The sequence below is a fragment of the Patagioenas fasciata genome, chromosome Z, assembly GCF_037038585.1.
Source record: "Patagioenas fasciata isolate bPatFas1 chromosome Z, bPatFas1.hap1, whole genome shotgun sequence".
NCBI lineage: Eukaryota > Metazoa > Chordata > Aves > Columbiformes > Columbidae > Patagioenas > Patagioenas fasciata.
This window is the reverse complement of record NC_092560.1, coordinates 6,179,398-6,203,941: the sequence shown is the minus strand read 5'-3', so window position 1 is coordinate 6,203,941 and position 24,544 is coordinate 6,179,398. Positions and strand designations below refer to the sequence as shown.

The following is a 24,544-nucleotide window of genomic DNA, read 5'->3' as shown; positions in this document are numbered from 1 at the left end:
ACTAGAAGAAAAGTGGTCTTGCTTTTAACAAAACCAGGACAAGTGTATCTTTAAAATCCTCATGTTCAAAAAAGGTGTCCTACCCAACATAGTATTCCTTTTTGGGGACAGAAACTAATTTCAGAGGGAGTATAAAAGATGCCTTGACATGTGCCTTGGGCAGGAGGGGTGCCACAGCCGCTGGTGTTTACTGGCCTCTGCCGGAAAGAGGGGATAAAAGAAACACTGTATAAATACAATGACCTGAATATTGCCAAACTGTGTGTGATAAATAGCTAGACAGAAGGAGGCAGGCAACTTTCATGTGTTTGCTCTAGCGACTGTAAGGGGTACAATTCCTGCTAAAGACAAGCAAAAACCAAAAAACATAGATTAAAATCCTAAGGACCCATGAAGGATCAGTGTGACATCATGAGATGACCAAATGCTACTTGAAAAAGCACAATCCTATCAGAGAGAAAGTAAACACCAGTAAAGTCGCTTCGGCCTACCAAATGCTCAGGAAGATGTCCGACTTGCCTTTCTCCCCACCGACTGTCCACACAACGAAAACAGTCCTGTTGAAGTAGTCAGCTAGCTGAAGATTGCATGAGCGGGAGAAGGGCAGCACCCTAACGTGGAAGAGGGGTGATACAGGGTGATATTTACTCAGTGTGTCCTCAGGGATATGCACATGCTCAGCACATTCTCCACCAGATGTCTCCTCATCCAGGCATGCTGCAGCTCCACATGGTTGCAGGGGTCTCTTGCCAGCACCTGCTCCACGATGCTCAGATCGAGGTGGAAGGCATGGCCAAGGGCAGGATGCAGGGGCACAAGCAGGGGGGAGACAGCATGGTTCTCATGAGGATTCCAGCCTTAAAAAGTGCTGCCCGCCTCAATGACTGGCTGCAGTGTGAGGAAGAAACTATTGAAGAAGAGCAACCTGAAAACATGGAGGAAGCCACCGCTACTTCCTCTGCCACCTGGCACTTGCTGGCCATGTTCTGCACTGGATACTGAATGTGCTTTTCAGAAACCATGCTCAAATCACTATCATCACAGGGATCTTCTTCACTTTCCTCTTCCTCGTGTTTCTCATCCCTGTCTCCTCTTCCTTCTCCTGCGCTGTGTTGCTGCTGGATCTCTCCTCCTCATTAATACCGACATAGGCACAGCTCCTTTTCTGTAGCCGCCAGCAGAGCCCAAAGAGCAGGAGAAAGACTAGACCTGCCACTGCTGCAAGGCAGAAAAGCACAGTGCTCCCAAGGCCACGCCACTCTGCTCCTGCGTCCTCTGCGCCATCTGCTGCACTGGATGGACCACCTCACGGAGGCTGAAGGGCTATTCTCATTGCCCTGATGAGGAAGCATGGATGCAAAGAGGAGCCTGATTTACAGAATGAGAGAGACCACAGCCCACCACATCAGCTCTTCTGCAAAATGCTCCCTGACCCTGTGGCAGCTGAGCAGTCAGCACCCTATGCCCACGATCCCCACAAAAGTGATGCAAGCACTCACAACACAACTTTTATTCAAACACAACACTTATGGGCAGCTCTGCACGTGGTAAAGCTCCCAGAAGGAATGGAATGCAATGCAATGCAATGCAATGCAATGCAATGCAATGGAATGGAATGGAATGGAATGGAATGGAATGGAATGGAATGGAATGGAATGGAATGGAATGGAAGCTGTTGAAGAGAGAGGGCAGTTGCTGTCCAGGTGGTAATGGAGTCCCTGTCACAAGACTCCTCGTGATGGCCTCTTCAGCTGCATCGTGTCCCACTCCCCAGGAGGCGCTTTAGCTGCGCAGGGAAGGTGCAACACCTTTTCCTTTCCTTTCCGTGCCCTGCATTCTCCCCTCTTTGTTCTTCCTGGAACACACGGTTGTCTGCCAGCAGCTGCGACCTGCGCAAACACAGCTCTGTGCAGGATGGCCTCTTTCAGCGCCTGTCGAGAAGCATCCTATGAACCCGACTTTGCAGCCCATCAAACTCAAGATTTGCGTGCTCAGAGGCGTAAGGATTCTGCGTCAGGTGCTGGAAGAGGTTGAATGGTTCAGCCATTCGCAGTTCCGGGGGCAAGATGATCTCCTCTGGCAGGTTCTCATTGCCAATGAAGAAGTGGTTCAGGCATTTCCTCCGCAGACATCTCTGCAGGTACTGCAGGATGTCGTTCAGCCATTGCCAGAAATACCTCCTGTGCCAGTTTGACAGCGGCATGGTGGTCAGCACGTGCATCATAACTGTCTTCAGTGTATAGGTGGAAAAGTCTCTGCCCAGCAGGCAGCGGGCACAGAGCTGCAGGCATCTGAGGTAGCAGGTGTCAGGATGTGCCTTTCTGGCAATCAACCTGAAGAACTTCATCTCTGCCACAGCATAGGTCTCTGGCCACATTGTGCTTGGAGTGTAGCCAGCCTCTGTATACTGGCTGCTCACAAAGATGTCCGAGTCACCTTCTTGCACCCCAAACATCAACTCAATTAAAATCCTTTTCCCCCGGCGTTGCACCACACAGAATTTGCAGGAGCGGTCAGAGGGCAGCACTGTTAGGCGGCGTACGGTTGAAAGATGCAGAGCCCTCCAGGAACGTCTCACAAACATCTGGAAATAGCGCGCAGTTTTCTGCACGTCTAGGTAGGAGGCAGTGCAGAGGTCGTCTAGGATGCTGAAGGCTGCATTCCTCCCGTGCTCTTGCTCGGGGTGATGGAGGAAGCAACGTGTCTCTCCTGCCGGCTGCTCCATCTCACAGGTACACACCACCTCCACACGGATGCGGAAGTTCCTCATTGGCCACACGGAGCCCGGCTCCAGGTGGAAGGTGTGTCCTCGGGGAGGCTTCAGGGGCAAAATCAGGCGGTAGGTGATGTCTTCCCCACGGGGACTCCAACCTTCAAAGGCACTGCCCACCTCGATGGCTTTTTCCAGCACTGGGAAATAAGTATTTGAGAAGATATACTGGTAGAGATGGATGAAGGTTTCCATAAGGCTCATCACAGACTTGCAGTCTCTGTACAGGTGCTGAACTGGCCGCTCTATGTCCTCCTCAAGAAACCTTCCCAGGTCATTTGCATTATCATTCGCTTCTTCGGCTTCATCTTCATCATCATTCTCATCATTCTCTTCTCCATCTCCATCTTCATCTTCATTCTCTTCTTCATCTTCATTTTCATCATCATTCTCTTCTTCATCGTCATTTTCGTTTTCATCATCATTCTCTTCTTCGTCTTCATTGGCATCGTCATTTTCTTCTTCAGGTTCATTTGCATTATCATTCTCTTCTTGAGCTTCGTTTGCATCATCATTCCCTTCTTCGTCGTCATTTGCATCATGATTCTCTTCAGGTTCATTTGCATCATCATTCTCTTCTTGAGCTTCGTTTGCATCATCATTCTCTCCTTCATGTTTCTTCTTCTCCACGTTTTTAGCAAAGCTCTCCTCTCCTCTCTCTGGCTCAGGGCTCCATTTCCTGAGGCACCAGCAGAGCACAAAGAGCACGACCAGGACTCCAGCAACGGCCCAGCACAGCCAGTGTTGCAAGGCAGAGAGGAGCAGGGATGCCCAGGCAAAGCCGCTCTGCTCCTGGTTCCTCTGCGCCTGGTTCCTCTGCTCCCGGCTCCTCTCCTCTATCTCCTGCCACAGCCAAGTCATCTCCCGTTTCAGCATCTCAGCACGCTGCTCCATGCGCCTGTGCGTCTCCTCATCCAGCTCATAGCCGACCAACTGCACGTTCAGGGTAAGAATTTGAAAAAGCCCGACGAAAACGTCCAAGAGAGCCATGTCCTGCAGGAGAAGGGAGAGGAGGGGCTCAGTGGGGCTGGTCAGGAGAGAGGGGGCTGGTGAAGGGAGAGCGAGGCCAGGGGCCGCACGGAGCTGGGGGCAGGTAGGAATGGGGCCGAGGCAGCTGGGAGGCAGCAAGGGCCGCCCCGGCCCTGGTGGCGGCGGCTCCGTGCCCTGGCCAAGGTGCTCCCGTGAGCGACCGGGCCCTCCAGGCAGGGTGAGAACCCACCCCCGGGGACCGCGTTTCTGCCCCGGCCCCGTCCAGCCCGGCCTCCCCCCGCCTGCGCACTCACCGCTGGCCCAAGCCGGACTGAGGCGGCGCTGCTGCTGGCGCCCCTGATAACCGCCCCGTGGGGACTCGTCCCTTGTGATGTCACGGGCGCCCGAGCACATCACAGGCACGCCCGCCGGCCCTGCCCGTCCGCACCACCCTGGCCCAGCCACTCGCAGCTGCCCCTGGCAGCCAAACACCAACCCTGACAATGTACAGACCCACCGAGCCGGCCAGCACTCCCAGGATTCTGTTTACAAACCAGATAGAAGCCCCCCAGACCCTTCCCAATTATAAAACTGGGTGATGTGACCCATGGATGCTTTGCTCTCTGACATCCTATCCTGTGAGATGGGACTCTGAGCAACCTGATCTGGGTGAAGATGTCCCTGCTCAGGGCAGGCCTTGACCTAGGTGACCTTTGAAGCTCCCTTCAAACCCCAACTATTCTGTGATTCTATATCTTAGAGACTAGAAGACCTGAAGAGTCACAGATGTGCTGGGGAGGTATGTTCAGATCAATATCTACCCTTTTCCCCTCCAGTCTCTCCATAGTGAATATTCAGTCCCAATAAACCTGGAGGAGAAAACAGATAATTCTAGGCTGCATAGACTTGAAGCACAATTTTTTTAATGAAAGGTGCTGACTGTCCATCCTGTTTATGGCAGTGATGCTTGTAGTTCATAGAGCCTCATGGTGTGACTAGCAGCCTGCATGGGGCACACTCAAATCCTGCTCCTTCTCTTCCTCCGCCTTTATTCCAATTCCTGTGTGCTCCAGGCTGGAGAAGGGCAAAGGGCAAAGGGGGAGCTGCAGCCCAGTGCATGGTTGGTAGGTTTGCAGATGACACCAAGTTGGGTGGGATTGTTGATGTGCATGAGGGCAGAAGGGCTCTAGAGAGAGGTCTGGACTGGCTGGATCTATGGGCCGAGGCCAGCTGTAAGGAGGTTCAACAAGGCTGAGTTCCGGGTCCTGCACTTGAGTCATAACCACCTCATACAACACTACAGGCTCAGGAAAGGGTGACTGGAAAGCTGCCCAGCAGAAGAAGACGTTGACAGCTAGCTGAATATGGGCCGGGAGTGTGCCCAGGTGTCCAAAAAGGCCAACATCGTCCTGGCTTGTATCAGCAATACAGTGACCAGCAGGACGAGGGAAGTAATCATCCTCCTGTACTCGGCCCTGCTGAAGTTGCACCCTGAACCTTGGGGTCAGTTTTGGGCCCCTCACTACAGGAAAGTCCTTGAGGTGCTAGAGTGAATTCAGAGAAGGGCAATGAGGCTGGTGAAGGGTCTGGAGCACAAGTGTAATGGAAGCAGTTGAGGGACCCTGAAGAAAACGAGGCTGAGGGGAGACCTTCTCACTGTGTCTAACTGCCTGAAAGGAGGTTGTGGCGAGGTGGGGGTTGGTCTCTTTTGCCAGGTAACAAGTGATAGGAAGAGAGGAAATGGCCTCAAGTTTCTCCAGAGGAAGCTTGGATGGGCTATCAGGAAAAAGTTCTACATTGAAAGCGTTAATGAGCATTCAACGAAGATACCCAGGGAAGTGCTTGAGGCACAGTGGCGGGAGGTACCCAAAAGATGTGTAGACATGGCACTTAGGGACTGTATCAAAATTTCCAAAGATTGTAGTTCATACATAAGAATTATAGGAATATAAGCAGCGCAAGAGCGTCCGGTCTTTGGAGCACTTATGGAGGACGATCCCCAGTGTTCCCCAGCGCTGACAAAGTAAAAGATACCTGCTTAACAGTATAATTGTCTCAGCTGTTAAGTTTCTTTCTCCCTTTCAATTCCATGTATTGTTTTCCTCTATATCCATCAATAACCTCCTCCCAAAACACGGCAGTTCCTTTAAGTCAACTCAAGTGCTAAGAAAAATCTGCGCCAACCCAGAAAGCCCACAGGAGCTCTGCTGCCTGTCTGAGCTTGTCCCTCTTGCGACAGGATCGCGAGCAGGGTTTGCAGCAAAGTTGATGGGAACTGCCGCTGCGAGTAGTTAGGTCTTCCATCTGTAATATCTGTAATACAACCACCTGGCAGCAGAGTGGTTCCTATCTCCTACCCGTGAACCCATGTGGAGTGTGTCATGCTTTAAGGCAAGGCGGCAATAAACTGTGGCGGACGCTCCCTGTTACCCCCTCACCTCCCGCCACCCACTTCCTGTGCATCAGAGAGACGATAGGAAAGGAGGAAGGAAGAGAGACTTAGACTTCAAGTTGAAAGGTTTTAAAGGCTTTTACTAATGCTACTAATAGAAAGAGAATATATACACAAAATATACAAACCCAATCTTGAATGCTCGATGTGGAGTTGGCATCACTGCAGTAGCGGGAGCTGAGTGTGCGGAGCTGGTGGCTCCAGCAGCTGCAGCGCAGGCCCCCGGCTGTCACGGGTGGGACTTCAGAGCAAACTGGAAACTGGTTGCAGGGATGCAGGGCCTGAGGCCTGTGGATCACAGGCAGACAGGCAGGGTCCTCTCTAGATGTCGGCCATGATTGAAGAGAGAGTGACCCTCGTGATCACCCTCACATATATGAGGGGGGTATGACGGTTATGGGATGGAATACTTAATTGGTCAATTTAAGTCACCTGTTCCATCCACCCCTCTTCAAACACGCCCCTCTCAGGACGGAACATGGGAAAACTTATCAGTCTTTCTTGGCTACCATGGTAATAAATCTAAACATGAGCTTCTTCAGCATTCCCTTGGTCTTCTTATCAGCACTGAGTACAGCATCCAAGGAAAAGTATGCAGGCTAAAACTCAGAAAAGTATAGCTGCCTAGAAGAACTTAGCTGAAAGAAAAATCACTAGAAGAAAAGTGGTCTTGCTTTTAACAAAACCAGGACAAGTGTATCTTTAAAATCCTCATGTTCAAAAAAGGTGTCCTACCCAACATAGTATTCCTTTTTGGGGACAGAAACTAATTTCAGAGGGAGTATAAAAGATGCCTTGACATGTGCCTTGGGCAGGAGGGGTGCCACAGCCGCTGGTGTTTACTGGCCTCTGCCGGAAAGAGGGGATAAAAGAAACACTGTATAAATACAATGACCTGAATATTGCCAAACTGTGTGTGATAAATAGCTAGACAGAAAGAGGCAGGCAACTTTCATGTGTTTGCTCTAGCGACTGTAAGGGGTACAATTCCTGCTAAAGACAAGCAAAAACCAAAAAACATAGATTAAAATCCTAGGGACCCATGAAGGATCAGTGTGACATCATGAGATGACCAAATGCTACTTGAAAAAGCACAATCCTATCAGAGAGAAAGTAAACACCAGTAAAGTCGCTTCGGCCTACCAAATGCTCAGGAAGATGTCCGACTTGCCTTTCTCCCCACCGACTGTCCACACAACGAAAACAGTCCTGTTGAAGTAGTCAGCTAGCTGAAGATTGCATGAGCGGGAGAAGGGCAGCACCCTAACGTGGAAGAGGGGTGATACAGGGTGATATTTACTCAGTGTGTCCTCAGGGATATGCACATGCTCAGCACATTCTCCACCAGATGTCTCCTCATCCAGGCATGCTGCAGCTCCACATGGTTGCAGGGGTCTCTTGCCAGCACCTGCTCCACGATGCTCAGATCGAGGTGGAAGGCATGGCCAAGGGCAGGATGCAGGGGCACAAGCAGGGGGGAGACAGCATGGTTCTCATGAGGATTCCAGCCTTAAAAAGTGCTGCCCGCCTCAATGACTGGCTGCAGCGTGAGGAAGAAACTATTGAAGAAGAGCAACCTGAAAACATGGAGGAAGCCACCGCTACTTCCTCTGCCACCTGGCACTTGCTGGCCATGTTCTGCACTGGATACTGAATGTGCTTTTCAGAAACCATGCTCAAATCACTATCATCACAGGGATCTTCTTCACTTTCCTCTTCCTCGTGTTTCTCATCCCTGTCTCCTCTTCCTTCTCCTGTGCTGTGTTGCTGCTGGATCTCTCCAACTCATTAATACCGACATAGGCAGAGCTCCTTTTCTGTAGCCGCCAGCAGAGCCCAAAGAGCAGGAGAAAGACTAGACCTGCCACTGCTGCAAGGCAGAAAAGCACAGTGCTCCCAAGGCCAAGCCACTCTGCTCCTGCGTCCTCTGCGCCATCTGCTGCACTGGATGGACCACCTCACGGAGGCTGAAGGGCTATTCTCATTGCCCTGATGAGGAAGCATGGATGCAAAGAGGAGCCTGATTTACAGAATGAGAGAGACCACAGCCCACCACATCAGCTCTTCTGCAAAATGCTCCCTGACCCTGTGGCAGCTGAGCAGTCAGCACCCTATGCCCACGATCCCCACAAAAGTGATGCAAGCACTCACAACACAACTTTTATTCAAACACAACACTTATGGGCAGCTCTGCACGTGGTAAAGCTCCCAGAAGGAATGGAATGCAATGCAATGCAATGAATGGAATGGAATGGAATGGAAGCTGTTGAAGAGAGAGGGCAGTTGCTGTCCGGGTGGTAAGGGAGTCCCTGTCACAAGACTCCTCGTGATGGCCTCTTCAGCTGCATCGTGTCCCACTCCCCAGGAGGCGCTTTAGCTGCGCAGGGAAGGTGCAACACCTTTTCCTTTCCTTTCCGTGCCCTGCATTCTCCCCTCTTTGTTCTTCCTGGAACACACGGTTGTCTGCCAGCAGCTGCGACCTGCGCAAACACAGCTCTGTGCAGGATGGCCTCTTTCAGCGCCCGTCGAGAAGCATCCTATGAACCCGACTTTGCAACCCATCAAACTCAAGATTTGCGTGCTCAGAGGCGTAAGGATTCTGCGTCAGGTGCTGGAAGAGGTTGAATGGTTCAGCCATTCGCAGTTCCGGGGGCAAGATGATCTCCTCTGGCAGGTTCTCATTGCCAATGAAGAAGTGGTTCAGGCATTTCCTCCGCAGACATCTCTGCAGGTACTGCAGGATGTCGTTCAGCCATTGCCAGGAATACCTCCTGTGCCAGTTTGACAGCGGCATGGTGGTCAGCACGTGCATCATAACTGTCTTCAGTGTATAGGTGGAAAAGTCTCTGCCCAGCAGGCAGCGGGCACAGAGCTGCAGGCATCTGAGGTAGCAGGTGTCAGGATGTGCCTTTCTGGCAATCAACCTGAAGAACTTCATCTCTGCCACAGCATAGGTCTCTGGCCACATTGTGCTTGGAGTGTAGCCAGCCTCTGTATACTGGCTGCTCACAAAGATGTCCGAGTCACCTTCTTGCACCCCAAACATCAACTCAATTAAAATCCTTTTCCCCCGGCGTTGCACCACACAGAATTTGCAGGAGCGGTCAGAGGGCAGCACTGTTAGGCGGCGTACGGTTGAAAGATGCAGAGCCCTCCAGGAACGTCTCACAAACATCTGGAAATAGCGCGCAGTTTTCTGCACGTCTAGGTAGGAGGCAGTGCAGAGGTCGTCTAGGATGCTGAAGGCTGCATTCCTCCCGTGCTCTTGCTCGGGGTGATGGAGGAAGCAACGTGTCTCTCCTGCCGGCTGCTCCATCTCACAGGTACACACCACCTCCACACGGATGCGGAAGTTCCTCATTGGCCACACGGAGCCCGGCTCCAGGTGGAAGGTGTGTCCTCGGGGAGGCTTCAGGGGCAAAATCAGGCGGTAGGTGATGTCTTCCCCACGGGGACTCCAACCTTCAAAGGCACTGCCCACCTCGATGGCTTTTTCCAGCACTGGGAAATAAGTATTTGAGAAGATATACTGGTAGAGATGGATGAAGGTTTCCATAAGGCTCATCACAGACTTGCAGTCTCTGTACAGGTGCTGAACTGGCCGCTCTATGTCCTCCTCAAGAAACCTTCCCAGGTCATTTGCATTATCATTCGCTTCTTCGGCTTCATCTTCATCATCATTCTCATCATTCTCTTCTCCATCTCCATCTTCATCTTCATTCTCTTCTTCATCTTCATTTTCATCATCATTCTCTTCTTCATCGTCATTTTCGTTTTCATCATCATTCTCTTCTTCGTCTTCATTGGCATCGTCATTTTCTTCTTCAGGTTCATTTGCATTATCATTCTCTTCTTGAGCTTCGTTTGCATCATCATTCCCTTCTTCGTCTTCATTTGCATCATGATTCTCTTCAGGTTCATTTGCATCATCATTCTCTTCTTGAGCTTCGTTTGCATCATCATTCTCTCCTTCATGTTTCTTCTTCTCCACGTTTTTAGCAAAGCTCTCCTCTCCTCTCTCTGGCTCAGGGCTCCATTTCCTGAGGCACCAGCAGAGCACAAAGAGCACGACCAGGACTCCAGCAACGGCCCAGCACAGCCAGTGTTGCAAGGCAGAGAGGAGCAGGGATGCCCAGGCAAAGCCGCTCTGCTCCTGGTTCCTCTGCGCCTGGTTCCTCTGCTCCCGGCTCCTCTCCTCTATCTCCTGCCACAGCCAAGTCATCTCCCGTTTCAGCATCTCAGCACGCTGCTCCATGCGCCTGTGCGTCTCCTCATCCAGCTCATAGCCGACCAACTGCACGTTCAGGGTAAGAATTTGAAAAAGCCCGATGAAAACGTCCAAGAGAGCCATGTCCTGCAGGAGAAGGGAGAGGAGGGGCTCAGTGGGGCTGGTCAGGAGAGAGGGGGCTGGTGAAGGGAGAGCGAGGCCAGGGGCCGCACGGAGCTGGGGGCAGGTAGGAATGGGGCCGAGGCAGCTGGGAGGCAGCAAGGGCCGCCCCGGCCCTGGTGGCGGCGGCTCCGTGCCCTGGCCAAGGTGCTCCCGTGAGCGACCGGGCCCTCCAGGCAGGGTGAGAACCCACCCCCGGGGACCGCGTTTCTGCCCCGGGCCCGTCCAGCCCGGCCTCCCCCTGCCTGCGCACTCACCGCTGGCCCAAGCCGGACTGAGGCGGCGCTGCTGCTGGCGCCCCTGATAACCGCCCCGTGGGGACTCGTCCCTTGTGATGTCACGGGCGCCCGAGCACATCACAGGCACGCCCGCCGGCCCTGCCCGTCCGCACCACCCTGGCCCAGCCACTCGCAGCTGCCCCTGGCAGCCAAACACCAACCCTGACAATGTACAGACCCACCAAGCCGGCCAGCACTCCCAGGGTTCTGTTTACAAACCAGATAGAAGCCCCCCAGACCCTTCCCAATTATAAAACTGGGTGATGTGACCCATGGATGCTTTGCTCTCTGACATCCTATCCTGTGAGATGGGACTCTGAGCAACCTGATCTGGGTGAAGATGTCCCTGCTCAGGGCAGGCCTTGACCTAGGTGACCTTTGAAGCTCCCTTCAAACCCCAACTATTCTGTGATTCTATATCTTAGAGACTAGAAGACCTGAAGAGTCACAGATGTGCTGGGGAGGTATGTTCAGATCAATATCTACCCTGTTCCCCTCCAGTCTCTCTATAGTGAATATTCAGTCCCAATAAACCTGGAGGAGAAAACAGATAATTCTAGGCTGCATAGACTTGAAGCACAATTTTTTTAATGAAAGGTGCTGACTGTCCATCCTGTTTATGGCAGTGATGCTTGTAGTTCATAGAGCCTCATGGTGTGACTAGCAGCCTGCATGGGGCACACTCAAATCCTGCTCCTTCTCTTCCTCCGCCTTTATTCCAATTCCTGTGTGCTCCAGGCTGGAGAAGGGCAAAGGGCAAAGGGGGAGCTGCAGCCCAGTGCATGGTTGGTAGGTTTGCAGATGACACCAAGTTGGGTGGGATTGTTGATGTGCATGAGGGCAGAAGGGCTCTAGAGAGAGGTCTGGACTGGCTGGATCTATGGGCCGAGGCCAGCTGTAAGGAGGTTCAACAAGGCTGAGTTCCGGGTCCTGCACTTGAGTCATAACCACCTCATACAACACTACAGGCTCAGGAAAGGGTGACTGGAAAGCTGCCCAGCAGAAGAAGACGTTGACAGCTAGCTGAATATGGGCCGGGAGTGTGCCCAGGTGTCCAAAAAGGCCAACATCGTCCTGGCTTGTATCAGCAATACAGTGACCAGCAGGACGAGGGAAGTAATCATCCTCCTGTACTCGGCCCTGCTGAAGTTGCACCCTGAACCTTGGGGTCAGTTTTGGGCCCCTCACTACAGGAAAGTCCTTGAGGTGCTAGAGTGAATTCAGAGAAGGGCAATGAGGCTGGTGAAGGGTCTGGAGCACAAGTGTAATGGAAGCAGTTGAGGGACCCTGAAGAAAACGAGGCTGAGGGGAGACCTTCTCACTGTGTCTAACTGCCTGAAAGGAGGTTGTGGCGAGGTGGGGGTTGGTCTCTTTTGCCAGGTAACAAGTGATAGGAAGAGAGGAAATGGCCTCAAGTTTCTCCAGAGGAAGCTTGGATGGGCTATCAGGAAAAAGTTCTACATTGAAAGCGTTAATGAGCATTCAACGAAGATACCCAGGGAAGTGCTTGAGGCACAGTGGCGGGAGGTACCCAAAAGATGTGTAGACATGGCACTTAGGGACTGTATCAAAATTTCCAAAGATTGTAGTTCATACATAAGAATTATAGGAATATAAGCAGCGCAAGAGCGTCCGGTCTTTGGAGCACTTATGGAGGACGATCCCCAGTGTTCCCCAGCGCTGACAAAGTAAAAGATACCTGCTTAACAGTATAATTGTCTCAGCTGTTAAGTTTCTTTCTCCCTTTCAATTCCATGTATTGTTTTCCTCTATATCCATCAATAACCTCCTCCCAAAACACGGCAGTTCCTTTAAGTCAACTCAAGTGCTAAGAAAAATCTGCGCCAACCCAGAAAGCCCACAGGAGCTCTGCTGCCTGTCTGAGCTTGTCCCTCTTGCGACAGGATCGCGAGCAGGGTTTGCAGCAAAGTTGATGGGAACTGCCGCTGCGAGTAGTTAGGTCTTCCATCTGTAATATCTGTAATACAACCACCTGGCAGCAGAGTGGTTCCTATCTCCTACCCGTGAACCCATGTGGAGTGTGTCATGCTTTAAGGCAAGGCGGCAATAAACTGTGGCGGACGCTCCCTGTTACCCCCTCACCTCCCGCCACCCACTTCCTGTGCATCAGAGAGACGATAGGAAAGGAGGAAGGAAGAGAGACTTAGACTTCAAGTTGAAAGGTTTTAAAGGCTTTTACTAATGCTACTAATAGAAAGAGAATATATACACAAAATATACAAACCCAATCTTGAATGCTCGATGTGGAGTTGGCATCACTGCAGTAGCGGGAGCTGAGTGTGCGGAGCTGGTGGCTCCAGCAGCTGCAGCGCAGGCCCCCGGCTGTCACGGGTGGGACTTCAGAGCAAACTGGAAACTGGTTGCAGGGATGCAGGGCCTGAGGCCTGTGGATCACAGGCAGACAGGCAGGGTCCTCTCTAGATGTCGGCCATGATTGAAGAGAGAGTGACCCTCGTGATCACCCTCACATATATGAGGGGGGTATGACGGTTATGGGATGGAATACTTAATTGGTCAATTTAAGTCACCTGTTCCATCCACCCCTCTTCAAACACGCCCCTCTCAGGACGGAACATGGGAAAACTTATCAGTCTTTCTTGGCTACCATGGTAATAAATCTAAACATGAGCTTCTTCAGCATTCCCTTGGTCTTCTTATCAGCACTGAGTACAGCATCCAAGGAAAAGTATGCAGGCTAAAACTCAGAAAAGTATAGCTGCCTAGAAGAACTTAGCTGAAAGAAAAATCACTAGAAGAAAAGTGGTCTTGCTTTTAACAAAACCAGGACAAGTGTATCTTTAAAATCCTCATGTTCAAAAAAGGTGTCCTACCCAACATAGTATTCCTTTTTGGGGACAGAAACTAATTTCAGAGGGAGTATAAAAGATGCCTTGACATGTGCCTTGGGCAGGAGGGGTGCCACAGCCGCTGGTGTTTACTGGCCTCTGCCGGAAAGAGGGGATAAAAGAAACACTGTATAAATACAATGACCTGAATATTGCCAAACTGTGTGTGATAAATAGCTAGACAGAAAGAGGCAGGCAACTTTCATGTGTTTGCTCTAGCGACTGTAAGGGGTACAATTCCTGCTAAAGACAAGCAAAAACCAAAAAACATAGATTAAAATCCTAGGGACCCATGAAGGATCAGTGTGACATCATGAGATGACCAAATGCTACTTGAAAAAGCACAATCCTATCAGAGAGAAAGTAAACACCAGTAAAGTCGCTTCGGCCTACCAAATGCTCAGGAAGATGTCCGACTTGCCTTTCTCCCCACCGACTGTCCACACAACGAAAACAGTCCTGTTGAAGTAGTCAGCTAGCTGAAGATTGCATGAGCGGGAGAAGGGCAGCACCCTAACGTGGAAGAGGGGTGATACAGGGTGATATTTACTCAGTGTGTCCTCAGGGATATGCACATGCTCAGCACATTCTCCACCAGATGTCTCCTCATCCAGGCATGCTGCAGCTCCACATGGTTGCAGGGGTCTCTTGCCAGCACCTGCTCCACGATGCTCAGATCGAGGTGGAAGGCATGGCCAAGGGCAGGATGCAGGGGCACAAGCAGGGGGGAGACAGCATGGTTCTCATGAGGATTCCAGCCTTAAAAAGTGCTGCCCGCCTCAATGACTGGCTGCAGCGTGAGGAAGAAACTATTGAAGAAGAGCAACCTGAAAACATGGAGGAAGCCACCGCTACTTCCTCTGCCACCTGGCACTTGCTGGCCATGTTCTGCACTGGATACTGAATGTGCTTTTCAGAAACCATGCTCAAATCACTATCATCACAGGGATCTTCTTCACTTTCCTCTTCCTCGTGTTTCTCATCCCTGTCTCCTCTTCCTTCTCCTGTGCTGTGTTGCTGCTGGATCTCTCCAACTCATTAATACCGACATAGGCAGAGCTCCTTTTCTGTAGCCGCCAGCAGAGCCCAAAGAGCAGGAGAAAGACTAGACCTGCCACTGCTGCAAGGCAGAAAAGCACAGTGCTCCCAAGGCCAAGCCACTCTGCTCCTGCGTCCTCTGCGCCATCTGCTGCACTGGATGGACCACCTCACGGAGGCTGAAGGGCTATTCTCATTGCCCTGATGAGGAAGCATGGATGCAAAGAGGAGCCTGATTTACAGAATGAGAGAGACCACAGCCCACCACATCAGCTCTTCTGCAAAATGCTCCCTGACCCTGTGGCAGCTGAGCAGTCAGCACCCTATGCCCACGATCCCCACAAAAGTGATGCAAGCACTCACAACACAACTTTTATTCAAACACAACACTTATGGGCAGCTCTGCACGTGGTAAAGCTCCCAGAAGGAATGGAATGCAATGCAATGCAATGAATGGAATGGAATGGAATGGAAGCTGTTGAAGAGAGAGGGCAGTTGCTGTCCGGGTGGTAAGGGAGTCCCTGTCACAAGACTCCTCGTGATGGCCTCTTCAGCTGCATCGTGTCCCACTCCCCAGGAGGCGCTTTAGCTGCGCAGGGAAGGTGCAACACCTTTTCCTTTCCTTTCCGTGCCCTGCATTCTCCCCTCTTTGTTCTTCCTGGAACACACGGTTGTCTGCCAGCAGCTGCGACCTGCGCAAACACAGCTCTGTGCAGGATGGCCTCTTTCAGCGCCCGTCGAGAAGCATCCTATGAACCCGACTTTGCAACCCATCAAACTCAAGATTTGCGTGCTCAGAGGCGTAAGGATTCTGCGTCAGGTGCTGGAAGAGGTTGAATGGTTCAGCCATTCGCAGTTCCGGGGGCAAGATGATCTCCTCTGGCAGGTTCTCATTGCCAATGAAGAAGTGGTTCAGGCATTTCCTCCGCAGACATCTCTGCAGGTACTGCAGGATGTCGTTCAGCCATTGCCAGGAATACCTCCTGTGCCAGTTTGACAGCGGCATGGTGGTCAGCACGTGCATCATAACTGTCTTCAGTGTATAGGTGGAAAAGTCTCTGCCCAGCAGGCAGCGGGCACAGAGCTGCAGGCATCTGAGGTAGCAGGTGTCAGGATGTGCCTTTCTGGCAATCAACCTGAAGAACTTCATCTCTGCCACAGCATAGGTCTCTGGCCACATTGTGCTTGGAGTGTAGCCAGCCTCTGTATACTGGCTGCTCACAAAGATGTCCGAGTCACCTTCTTGCACCCCAAACATCAACTCAATTAAAATCCTTTTCCCCCGGCGTTGCACCACACAGAATTTGCAGGAGCGGTCAGAGGGCAGCACTGTTAGGCGGCGTACGGTTGAAAGATGCAGAGCCCTCCAGGAACGTCTCACAAACATCTGGAAATAGCGCGCAGTTTTCTGCACGTCTAGGTAGGAGGCAGTGCAGAGGTCGTCTAGGATGCTGAAGGCTGCATTCCTCCCGTGCTCTTGCTCGGGGTGATGGAGGAAGCAACGTGTCTCTCCTGCCGGCTGCTCCATCTCACAGGTACACACCACCTCCACACGGATGCGGAAGTTCCTCATTGGCCACACGGAGCCCGGCTCCAGGTGGAAGGTGTGTCCTCGGGGAGGCTTCAGGGGCAAAATCAGGCGGTAGGTGATGTCTTCCCCACGGGGACTCCAACCTTCAAAGGCACTGCCCACCTCGATGGCTTTTTCCAGCACTGGGAAATAAGTATTTGAGAAGATATACTGGTAGAGATGGATGAAGGTTTCCATAAGGCTCATCACAGACTTGCAGTCTCTGTACAGGTGCTGAACTGGCCGCTCTATGTCCTCCTCAAGAAACCTTCCCAGGTCATTTGCATTATCATTCGCTTCTTCGGCTTCATCTTCATCATCATTCTCATCATTCTCTTCTCCATCTCCATCTTCATCTTCATTCTCTTCTTCATCTTCATTTTCATCATCATTCTCTTCTTCATCGTCATTTTCGTTTTCATCATCATTCTCTTCTTCGTCTTCATTGGCATCGTCATTTTCTTCTTCAGGTTCATTTGCATTATCATTCTCTTCTTGAGCTTCGTTTGCATCATCATTCCCTTCTTCGTCTTCATTTGCATCATGATTCTCTTCAGGTTCATTTGCATCATCATTCTCTTCTTGAGCTTCGTTTGCATCATCATTCTCTCCTTCATGTTTCTTCTTCTCCACGTTTTTAGCAAAGCTCTCCTCTCCTCTCTCTGGCTCAGGGCTCCATTTCCTGAGGCACCAGCAGAGCACAAAGAGCACGACCAGGACTCCAGCAACGGCCCAGCACAGCCAGTGTTGCAAGGCAGAGAGGAGCAGGGATGCCCAGGCAAAGCCGCTCTGCTCCTGGTTCCTCTGCGCCTGGTTCCTCTGCTCCCGGCTCCTCTCCTCTATCTCCTGCCACAGCCAAGTCATCTCCCGTTTCAGCATCTCAGCACGCTGCTCCATGCGCCTGTGCGTCTCCTCATCCAGCTCATAGCCGACCAACTGCACGTTCAGGGTAAGAATTTGAAAAAGCCCGATGAAAACGTCCAAGAGAGCCATGTCCTGCAGGAGAAGGGAGAGGAGGGGCTCAGTGGGGCTGGTCAGGAGAGAGGGGGCTGGTGAAGGGAGAGCGAGGCCAGGGGCCGCACGGAGCTGGGGGCAGGTAGGAATGGGGCCGAGGCAGCTGGGAGGCAGCAAGGGCCGCCCCGGCCCTGGTGGCGGCGGCTCCGTGCCCTGGCCAAGGTGCTCCCGTGAGCGACCGGGCCCTCCAGGCAGGGTGAGAACCCACCCCCGGGGACCGCGTTTCTGCCCCGGGCCCGTCCAGCCCGGCCTCCCCCTGCCTGCGCACTCACCGCTGGCCCAAGCCGGACTGAGGCGGCGCTGCTGCTGGCGCCCCTGATAACCGCCCCGTGGGGACTCGTCCCTTGTGATGTCACGGGCGCCCGAGCACATCACAGGCACGCCCGCCGGCCCTGCCCGTCCGCACCACCCTGGCCCAGCCACTCGCAGCTGCCCCTGGCAGCCAAACACCAACCCTGACAATGTACAGACCCACCAAGCCGGCCAGCACTCCCAGGGTTCTGTTTACAAACCAGATAGAAGCCCCCCAGACCCTTCCCAATTATAAAACTGGGTGATGTGACCCATGGATGCTTTGCTCTCTGACATCCTATCCTGTGAGATGGGACTCTGAGCAACCTGATCTGGGTGAAGATGTCCCTGCTCAGGGCAGGCCTTGACCTAGGTGACCTTTGAAGCTCCCTTCAAACCCCAACTATTCTGTGATTCTATATCTTAGAGACTAGAAGACCTGAAGAGTCACAGATGTGCTGGGGAGGTATGTTCAGATCAATATCTACCCTGTTCCCCTCCAGTCTCTCTATAGTGAATATTCAGTCCCAATAAACCTGGAGGAGAAAACAGATAATTCTAGGCTGCATAGACTTGAAGCACAATTTTTTTAATGAAAGGTGCTGACTGTCCATCCTGTTTATGGCAGTGATGCTTGTAGTTCATAGAGCCTCATGGTGTGACTAGCAGCCTGCATGGGGCACACTCAAATCCTGCTCCTTCTCTTCCTCCGCCTTTATTCCAATTCCTGTGTGCTCCAGGCTGGAGAAGGGCAAAGGGCAAAGGGGGAGCTGCAGCCCAGTGCATGGTTGGTAGGTTTGCAGATGACACCAAGTTGGGTGGGATTGTTGATGTGCATGAGGGCAGAAGGGCTCTAGAGAGAGGTCTGGACTGGCTGGATCTATGGGCCGAGGCCAGCTGTAAGGAGGTTCAACAAGGCTGAGTTCCGGGTCCTGCACTTGAGTCATAACCACCTCATACAACACTACAGGCTCAGGAAAGGGTGACTGGAAAGCTGCCCAGCAGAAGAAGACGTTGACAGCTAGCTGAATATGGGCCGGGAGTGTGCCCAGGTGTCCAAAAAGGCCAACATCGTCCTGGCTTGTATCAGCAATACAGTGACCAGCAGGACGAGGGAAGTAATCATCCTCCTGTACTCGGCCCTGCTGAAGTTGCACCCTGAACCTTGGGGTCAGTTTTGGGCCCCTCACTACAGGAAAGTCCTTGAGGTGCTAGAGTGAATTCAGAGAAGGGCAATGAGGCTGGTGAAGGGTCTGGAGCACAAGTGTAATGGAAGCAGTTGAGGGACCCTGAAGAAAACGAGGCTGAGGGGAGACCTTCTCACTGTGTCTAACTGCCTGAAAGGAGGTTGTGGCGAGGTGGGGGTTGGTCTCTTTTGCCAGGTAACAAGTGATAGGAAGAGAGGAAATGGCCTCAAGTTTCTCCAGAGGAAGCTTGGATGGGCTATCAGGAAAAAGTTCTACATTGAAAGCGTTAATGAGCATTCAACGAAGATACCCAGGGAAGTGCTTGAGGCACAGTGGCGGGAGGTACCCAAAAGATGTGTAGACATGGCACTTAGGGACTGTATCAAAATTTCCAAAGATTGTAGTTCATACATAAGAATTATAGGAATATAAGCAGCGCAAGAGCGTCCGGTCTTTGGAGCACTTATGGAGGACGATCCCCAGTGTTCCCCAGCGCTGACAAAGTAAAAGATACCTGCTTAACAGTATAATTGTCTCAGCTGTTAAGTTTCTTTCTCCCTTTCAATTCCATGTATTGTTTTCCTCTATATCCATCAATAACCTCCTCCCAAAACACGGCAGTTCCTTTAAGTCAACTCAAGTGCTAAGAAAAATCTGCGCCAACCCAGAAAGCCCACAGGAGCTCTGCTGCCTGTCTGAGCTTGTCCCTCTTGCGACAGGATCGCGAGCAGGGTTTGCAGCAAAGTTGATGGGAACTGCCGCTGCGAGTAGTTAGGTCTTCCATCTGTAATATCTGTAATACAACCACCTGGCAGCAGAGTGGTTCCTATCTCCTACCCGTGAACCCATGTGGAGTGTGTCATGCTTTAAGGCAAGGCGGCAATAAACTGTGGCGGACGCTCCCTGTTACCCCCTCACCTCCCGCCACCCACTTCCTGTGCATCAGAGAGACGATAGGAAAGGAGGAAGGAAGAGAGACTTAGACTTCAAGTTGAAAGGTTTTAAAGGCTTTTACTAATGCTACTAATAGAAAGAGAATATATACACAAAATATACAAACCCAATCTTGAATGCTCGATGTGGAGTTGGCATCACTGCAGTAGCGGGAGCTGAGTGTGCGGAGCTGGTGGCTCCAGCAGCTGCAGCGCAGGCCCCCGGCTGTCACGGGTGGGACTTCAGAGCAAACTGGAAACTGGTTGCAGGGATGCAGGGCCTGAGGCCTGTGGATCACAGGCAGACAGGCAGGGTCCTCTCTAGATGTCGGCCATGATTGAAGAGAGAGTGACCCTCGTGATCACCCTCACATATATGAGGGGGGTATGACGGTTATGGGATGGAATACTTAATTGGTCAATTTAAGTCACCTGTTCCATCCACCCCTCTTCAAACACGCCCCTCTCAGGACGGAACATGGGAAAACTTATCAGTCTTTCTTGGCTACCATGGTAATAAATCTAAACATGAGCTTCTTCAGCATTCCCTTGGTCTTCTTATCAGCACTGAGTACAGCATCCAAGGAAAAGTATGCAGGCTAAAACTCAGAAAAGTATAGCTGCCTAGAAGAACTTAGCTGAAAGAAAAATCACTAGAAGAAAAGTGGTCTTGCTTTTAACAAAACCAGGACAAGTGTATCTTTAAAATCCTCATGTTCAAAAAAGGTGTCCTACCCAACATAGTATTCCTTTTTGGGGACAGAAACTAATTTCAGAGGGAGTATAAAAGATGCCTTGACATGTGCCTTGGGCAGGAGGGGTGCCACAGCCGCTGGTGTTTACTGGCCTCTGCCGGAAAGAGGGGATAAAAGAAACACTGTATAAATACAATGACCTGAATATTGCCAAACTGTGTGTGATAAATAGCTAGACAGAAAGAGGCAGGCAACTTTCATGTGTTTGCTCTAGCGACTGTAAGGGGTACAATTCCTGCTAAAGACAAGCAAAAACCAAAAAACATAGATTAAAATCCTAGGGACCCATGAAGGATCAGTGTGACATCATGAGATGACCAAATGCTACTTGAAAAAGCACAATCCTATCAGAGAGAAAGTAAACACCAGTAAAGTCGCTTCGGCCTACCAAATGCTCAGGAAGATGTCCGACTTGCCTTTCTCCCCACCGACTGTCCACACAACGAAAACAGTCCTGTTGAAGTAGTCAGCTAGCTGAAGATTGCATGAGCGGGAGAAGGGCAGCACCCTAACGTGGAAGAGGGGTGATACAGGGTGATATTTACTCAGTGTGTCCTCAGGGATATGCACATGCTCAGCACATTCTCCACCAGATGTCTCCTCATCCAGGCATGCTGCAGCTCCACATGGTTGCAGGGGTCTCTTGCCAGCACCTGCTCCACGATGCTCAGATCGAGGTGGAAGGCATGGCCAAGGGCAGGATGCAGGGGCACAAGCAGGGGGGAGACAGCATGGTTCTCATGAGGATTCCAGCCTTAAAAAGTGCTGCCCGCCTCAATGACTGGCTGCAGCGTGAGGAAGAAACTATTGAAGAAGAGCAACCTGAAAACATGGAGGAAGCCACCGCTACTTCCTCTGCCACCTGGCACTTGCTGGCCATGTTCTGCACTGGATACTGAATGTGCTTTTCAGAAACCATGCTCAAATCACTATCATCACAGGGATCTTCTTCACTTTCCTCTTCCTCGTGTTTCTCATCCCTGTCTCCTCTTCCTTCTCCTGTGCTGTGTTGCTGCTGGATCTCTCCAACTCATTAATACCGACATAGGCAGAGCTCCTTTTCTGTAGCCGCCAGCAGAGCCCAAAGAGCAGGAGAAAGACTAGACCTGCCACTGCTGCAAGGCAGAAAAGCACAGTGCTCCCAAGGCCAAGCCACTCTGCTCCTGCGTCCTCTGCGCCATCTGCTGCACTGGATGGACCACCTCACGGAGGCTGAAGGGCTATTCTCATTGCCCTGATGAGGAAGCATGGATGCAAAGAGGAGCCTGATTTACAGAATGAGAGAGACCACAGCCCACCACATCAGCTCTTCTGCAAAATGCTCCCTGACCCTGTGGCAGCTGAGCAGTCAGCACCCTATGCCCACGATCCCCACAAAAGTGATGCAAGCACTCACAACACAACTTTTATTCAAACACAACACTTATGGGCAGCTCTGCACGTGGTAAAGCTCCCAGAAGGAATGGAATGCAATGCAATGCAATGAATGGAATGGAATGGAATGGAAGCTGTTGAAGAGAGAGGGCAGTTGCTGTCCGGGTGGTAAGGGAGTCCCTGTCACAAGACTCCTCGTGATGGCCTCTTCAGCTGCATCGTGTCCCACTCCCCAGGAGGCGCTTTAGCTGCGCAGGGAAGGTGCAACACCTTTTCCTTTCCTTTCCGTGCCCTGCATTCTCCCCTCTTTGTTCTTCCTGGAACACACGGTTGTCTGCCAGCAGCTGCGACCTGCGCAAACACAGCTCTGTGCAGGATGGCCTCTTTCAGCGCCCGTCGAGAAGCATCCTATGAACCCGACTTTGCAACCCATCAAACTCAAGATTTGCGTGCTCAGAGGCGTAAGGATTCTGCGTCAGGTGCTGGAAGAGGTTGAATGGTTCAGCCATTCGCAGTTCCGGGGGCAAGATGATCTCCTCTGGCAGGTTCTCATTGCCAATGAAGAAGTGGTTCAGGCATTTCCTCCGCAGACATCTCTGCAGGTACTGCAGGATGTCGTTCAGCCATTGCCAGGAATACCTCCTGTGCCAGTTTGACAGCGGCATGGTGGTCAGCACGTGCATCATAACTGTCTTCAGTGTATAGGTGGAAAAGTCTCTGCCCAGCAGGCAGCGGGCACAGAGCTGCAGGCATCTGAGGTAGCAGGTGTCAGGATGTGCCTTTCTGGCAATCAACCTGAAGAACTTCATCTCTGCCACAGCATAGGTCTCTGGCCACATTGTGCTTGGAGTGTAGCCAGCCTCTGTATACTGGCTGCTCACAAAGATGTCCGAGTCACCTTCTTGCACCCCAAACATCAACTCAATTAAAATCCTTTTCCCCCGGCGTTGCACCACACAGAATTTGCAGGAGCGGTCAGAGGGCAGCACTGTTAGGCGGCGTACGGTTGAAAGATGCAGAGCCCTCCAGGAACGTCTCACAAACATCTGGAAATAGCGCGCAGTTTTCTGCACGTCTAGGTAGGAGGCAGTGCAGAGGTCGTCTAGGATGCTGAAGGCTGCATTCCTCCCGTGCTCTTGCTCGGGGTGATGGAGGAAGCAACGTGTCTCTCCTGCCGGCTGCTCCATCTCACAGGTACACACCACCTCCACACGGATGCGGAAGTTCCTCATTGGCCACACGGAGCCCGGCTCCAGGTGGAAGGTGTGTCCTCGGGGAGGCTTCAGGGGCAAAATCAGGCGGTAGGTGATGTCTTCCCCACGGGGACTCCAACCTTCAAAGGCACTGCCCACCTCGATGGCTTTTTCCAGCACTGGGAAATAAGTATTTGAGAAGATATACTGGTAGAGATGGATGAAGGTTTCCATAAGGCTCATCACAGACTTGCAGTCTCTGTACAGGTGCTGAACTGGCCGCTCTATGTCCTCCTCAAGAAACCTTCCCAGGTCATTTGCATTATCATTCGCTTCTTCGGCTTCATCTTCATCATCATTCTCATCATTCTCTTCTCCATCTCCATCTTCATCTTCATTCTCTTCTTCATCTTCATTTTCATCATCATTCTCTTCTTCATCGTCATTTTCGTTTTCATCATCATTCTCTTCTTCGTCTTCATTGGCATCGTCATTTTCTTCTTCAGGTTCATTTGCATTATCATTCTCTTCTTGAGCTTCGTTTGCATCATCATTCCCTTCTTCGTCTTCATTTGCATCATGATTCTCTTCAGGTTCATTTGCATCATCATTCTCTTCTTGAGCTTCGTTTGCATCATCATTCTCTCCTTCATGTTTCTTCTTCTCCACGTTTTTAGCAAAGCTCTCCTCTCCTCTCTCTGGCTCAGGGCTCCATTTCCTGAGGCACCAGCAGAGCACAAAGAGCACGACCAGGACTCCAGCAACGGCCCAGCACAGCCAGTGTTGCAAGGCAGAGAGGAGCAGGGATGCCCAGGCAAAGCCGCTCTGCTCCTGGTTCCTCTGCGCCTGGTTCCTCTGCTCCCGGCTCCTCTCCTCTATCTCCTGCCACAGCCAAGTCATCCCCCGTTTCAGCATCTCAGCACGCTGCTCCATGCGCCTGTGCGTCTCCTCATCCAGCTCATAGCCGACCAACTGCACGTTCAGGGTAAGAATTTGAAAAAGCCCGATGAAAACGTCCAAGAGAGCCATGTCCTGCAGGAGAAGGGAGAGGAGGGGCTCAGTGGGGCTGGTCAGGAGAGAGGGGGCTGGTGAAGGGAGAGCGAGGCCAGGGGCCGCACGGAGCTGGGGGCAGGTAGGAATGGGGCCGAGGCAGCTGGGAGGCAGCAAGGGCTGCCCCGGCCCTGGTGGCGGCGGCTCCGTGCCCTGGCCAAGGTGCTCCCGTGAGCGACCGGGCCCTCCAGGCAGGGTGAGAACCCACCCCCGGGGACCGCGTTTCTGCCCCGGGCCCGTCCAGCCCGGCCTCCCCCCGCCTGCGCACTCACCGCTGGCCCAAGCCGGACTGAGGCGGCGCTGCTGCTGGCGCCCCTGATAACCGCCCCGTGGGGACTCGTCCCTTGTGATGTCACGGGCGCCCGAGCACATCACAGGCACGCCCGCCGGCCCTGCCCGTCCGCACCACCCTGGCCC

The 24,544-nt window shown here is 52.0% G+C and overlaps 4 protein-coding genes across 4 annotated transcripts; all 4 read right to left on the bottom strand.

Annotated features, from left to right (window-relative positions):
* Positions 1–1,924: 1,924 nt before the first annotated feature.
* LOC136115090 (inositol 1,4,5-trisphosphate receptor-interacting protein-like 1) lies at positions 1,925–3,664 on the bottom strand. Its single transcript, XM_065860987.1, has one exon. It carries the CDS (start codon positions 3,662–3,664, stop codon positions 1,925–1,927), a length of 1,740 nt encoding a protein of 579 aa, XP_065717059.1.
* A 5,042-nt stretch (positions 3,665–8,706) lies between these two features.
* LOC136115277 (inositol 1,4,5-trisphosphate receptor-interacting protein-like 1) lies at positions 8,707–10,446 on the bottom strand. Its single transcript, XM_065861279.1, has one exon. It carries the CDS (start codon positions 10,444–10,446, stop codon positions 8,707–8,709), a length of 1,740 nt encoding a protein of 579 aa, XP_065717351.1.
* Positions 10,447–15,488: 5,042 nt separating this feature from the next.
* Positions 15,489–17,228, bottom strand: LOC136115276 (inositol 1,4,5-trisphosphate receptor-interacting protein-like 1). Its single transcript, XM_065861278.1, has one exon. The coding sequence runs from the start codon at positions 17,226–17,228 to the stop codon at positions 15,489–15,491; it is 1,740 nt and encodes a 579-aa protein (XP_065717350.1).
* A 5,042-nt stretch (positions 17,229–22,270) lies between these two features.
* Positions 22,271–24,010, bottom strand: LOC136115354 (inositol 1,4,5-trisphosphate receptor-interacting protein-like 1). Its single transcript, XM_065861421.1, has one exon. It carries the CDS (start codon positions 24,008–24,010, stop codon positions 22,271–22,273), a length of 1,740 nt encoding a protein of 579 aa, XP_065717493.1.
* Positions 24,011–24,544: the final 534 nt, after the last annotated feature.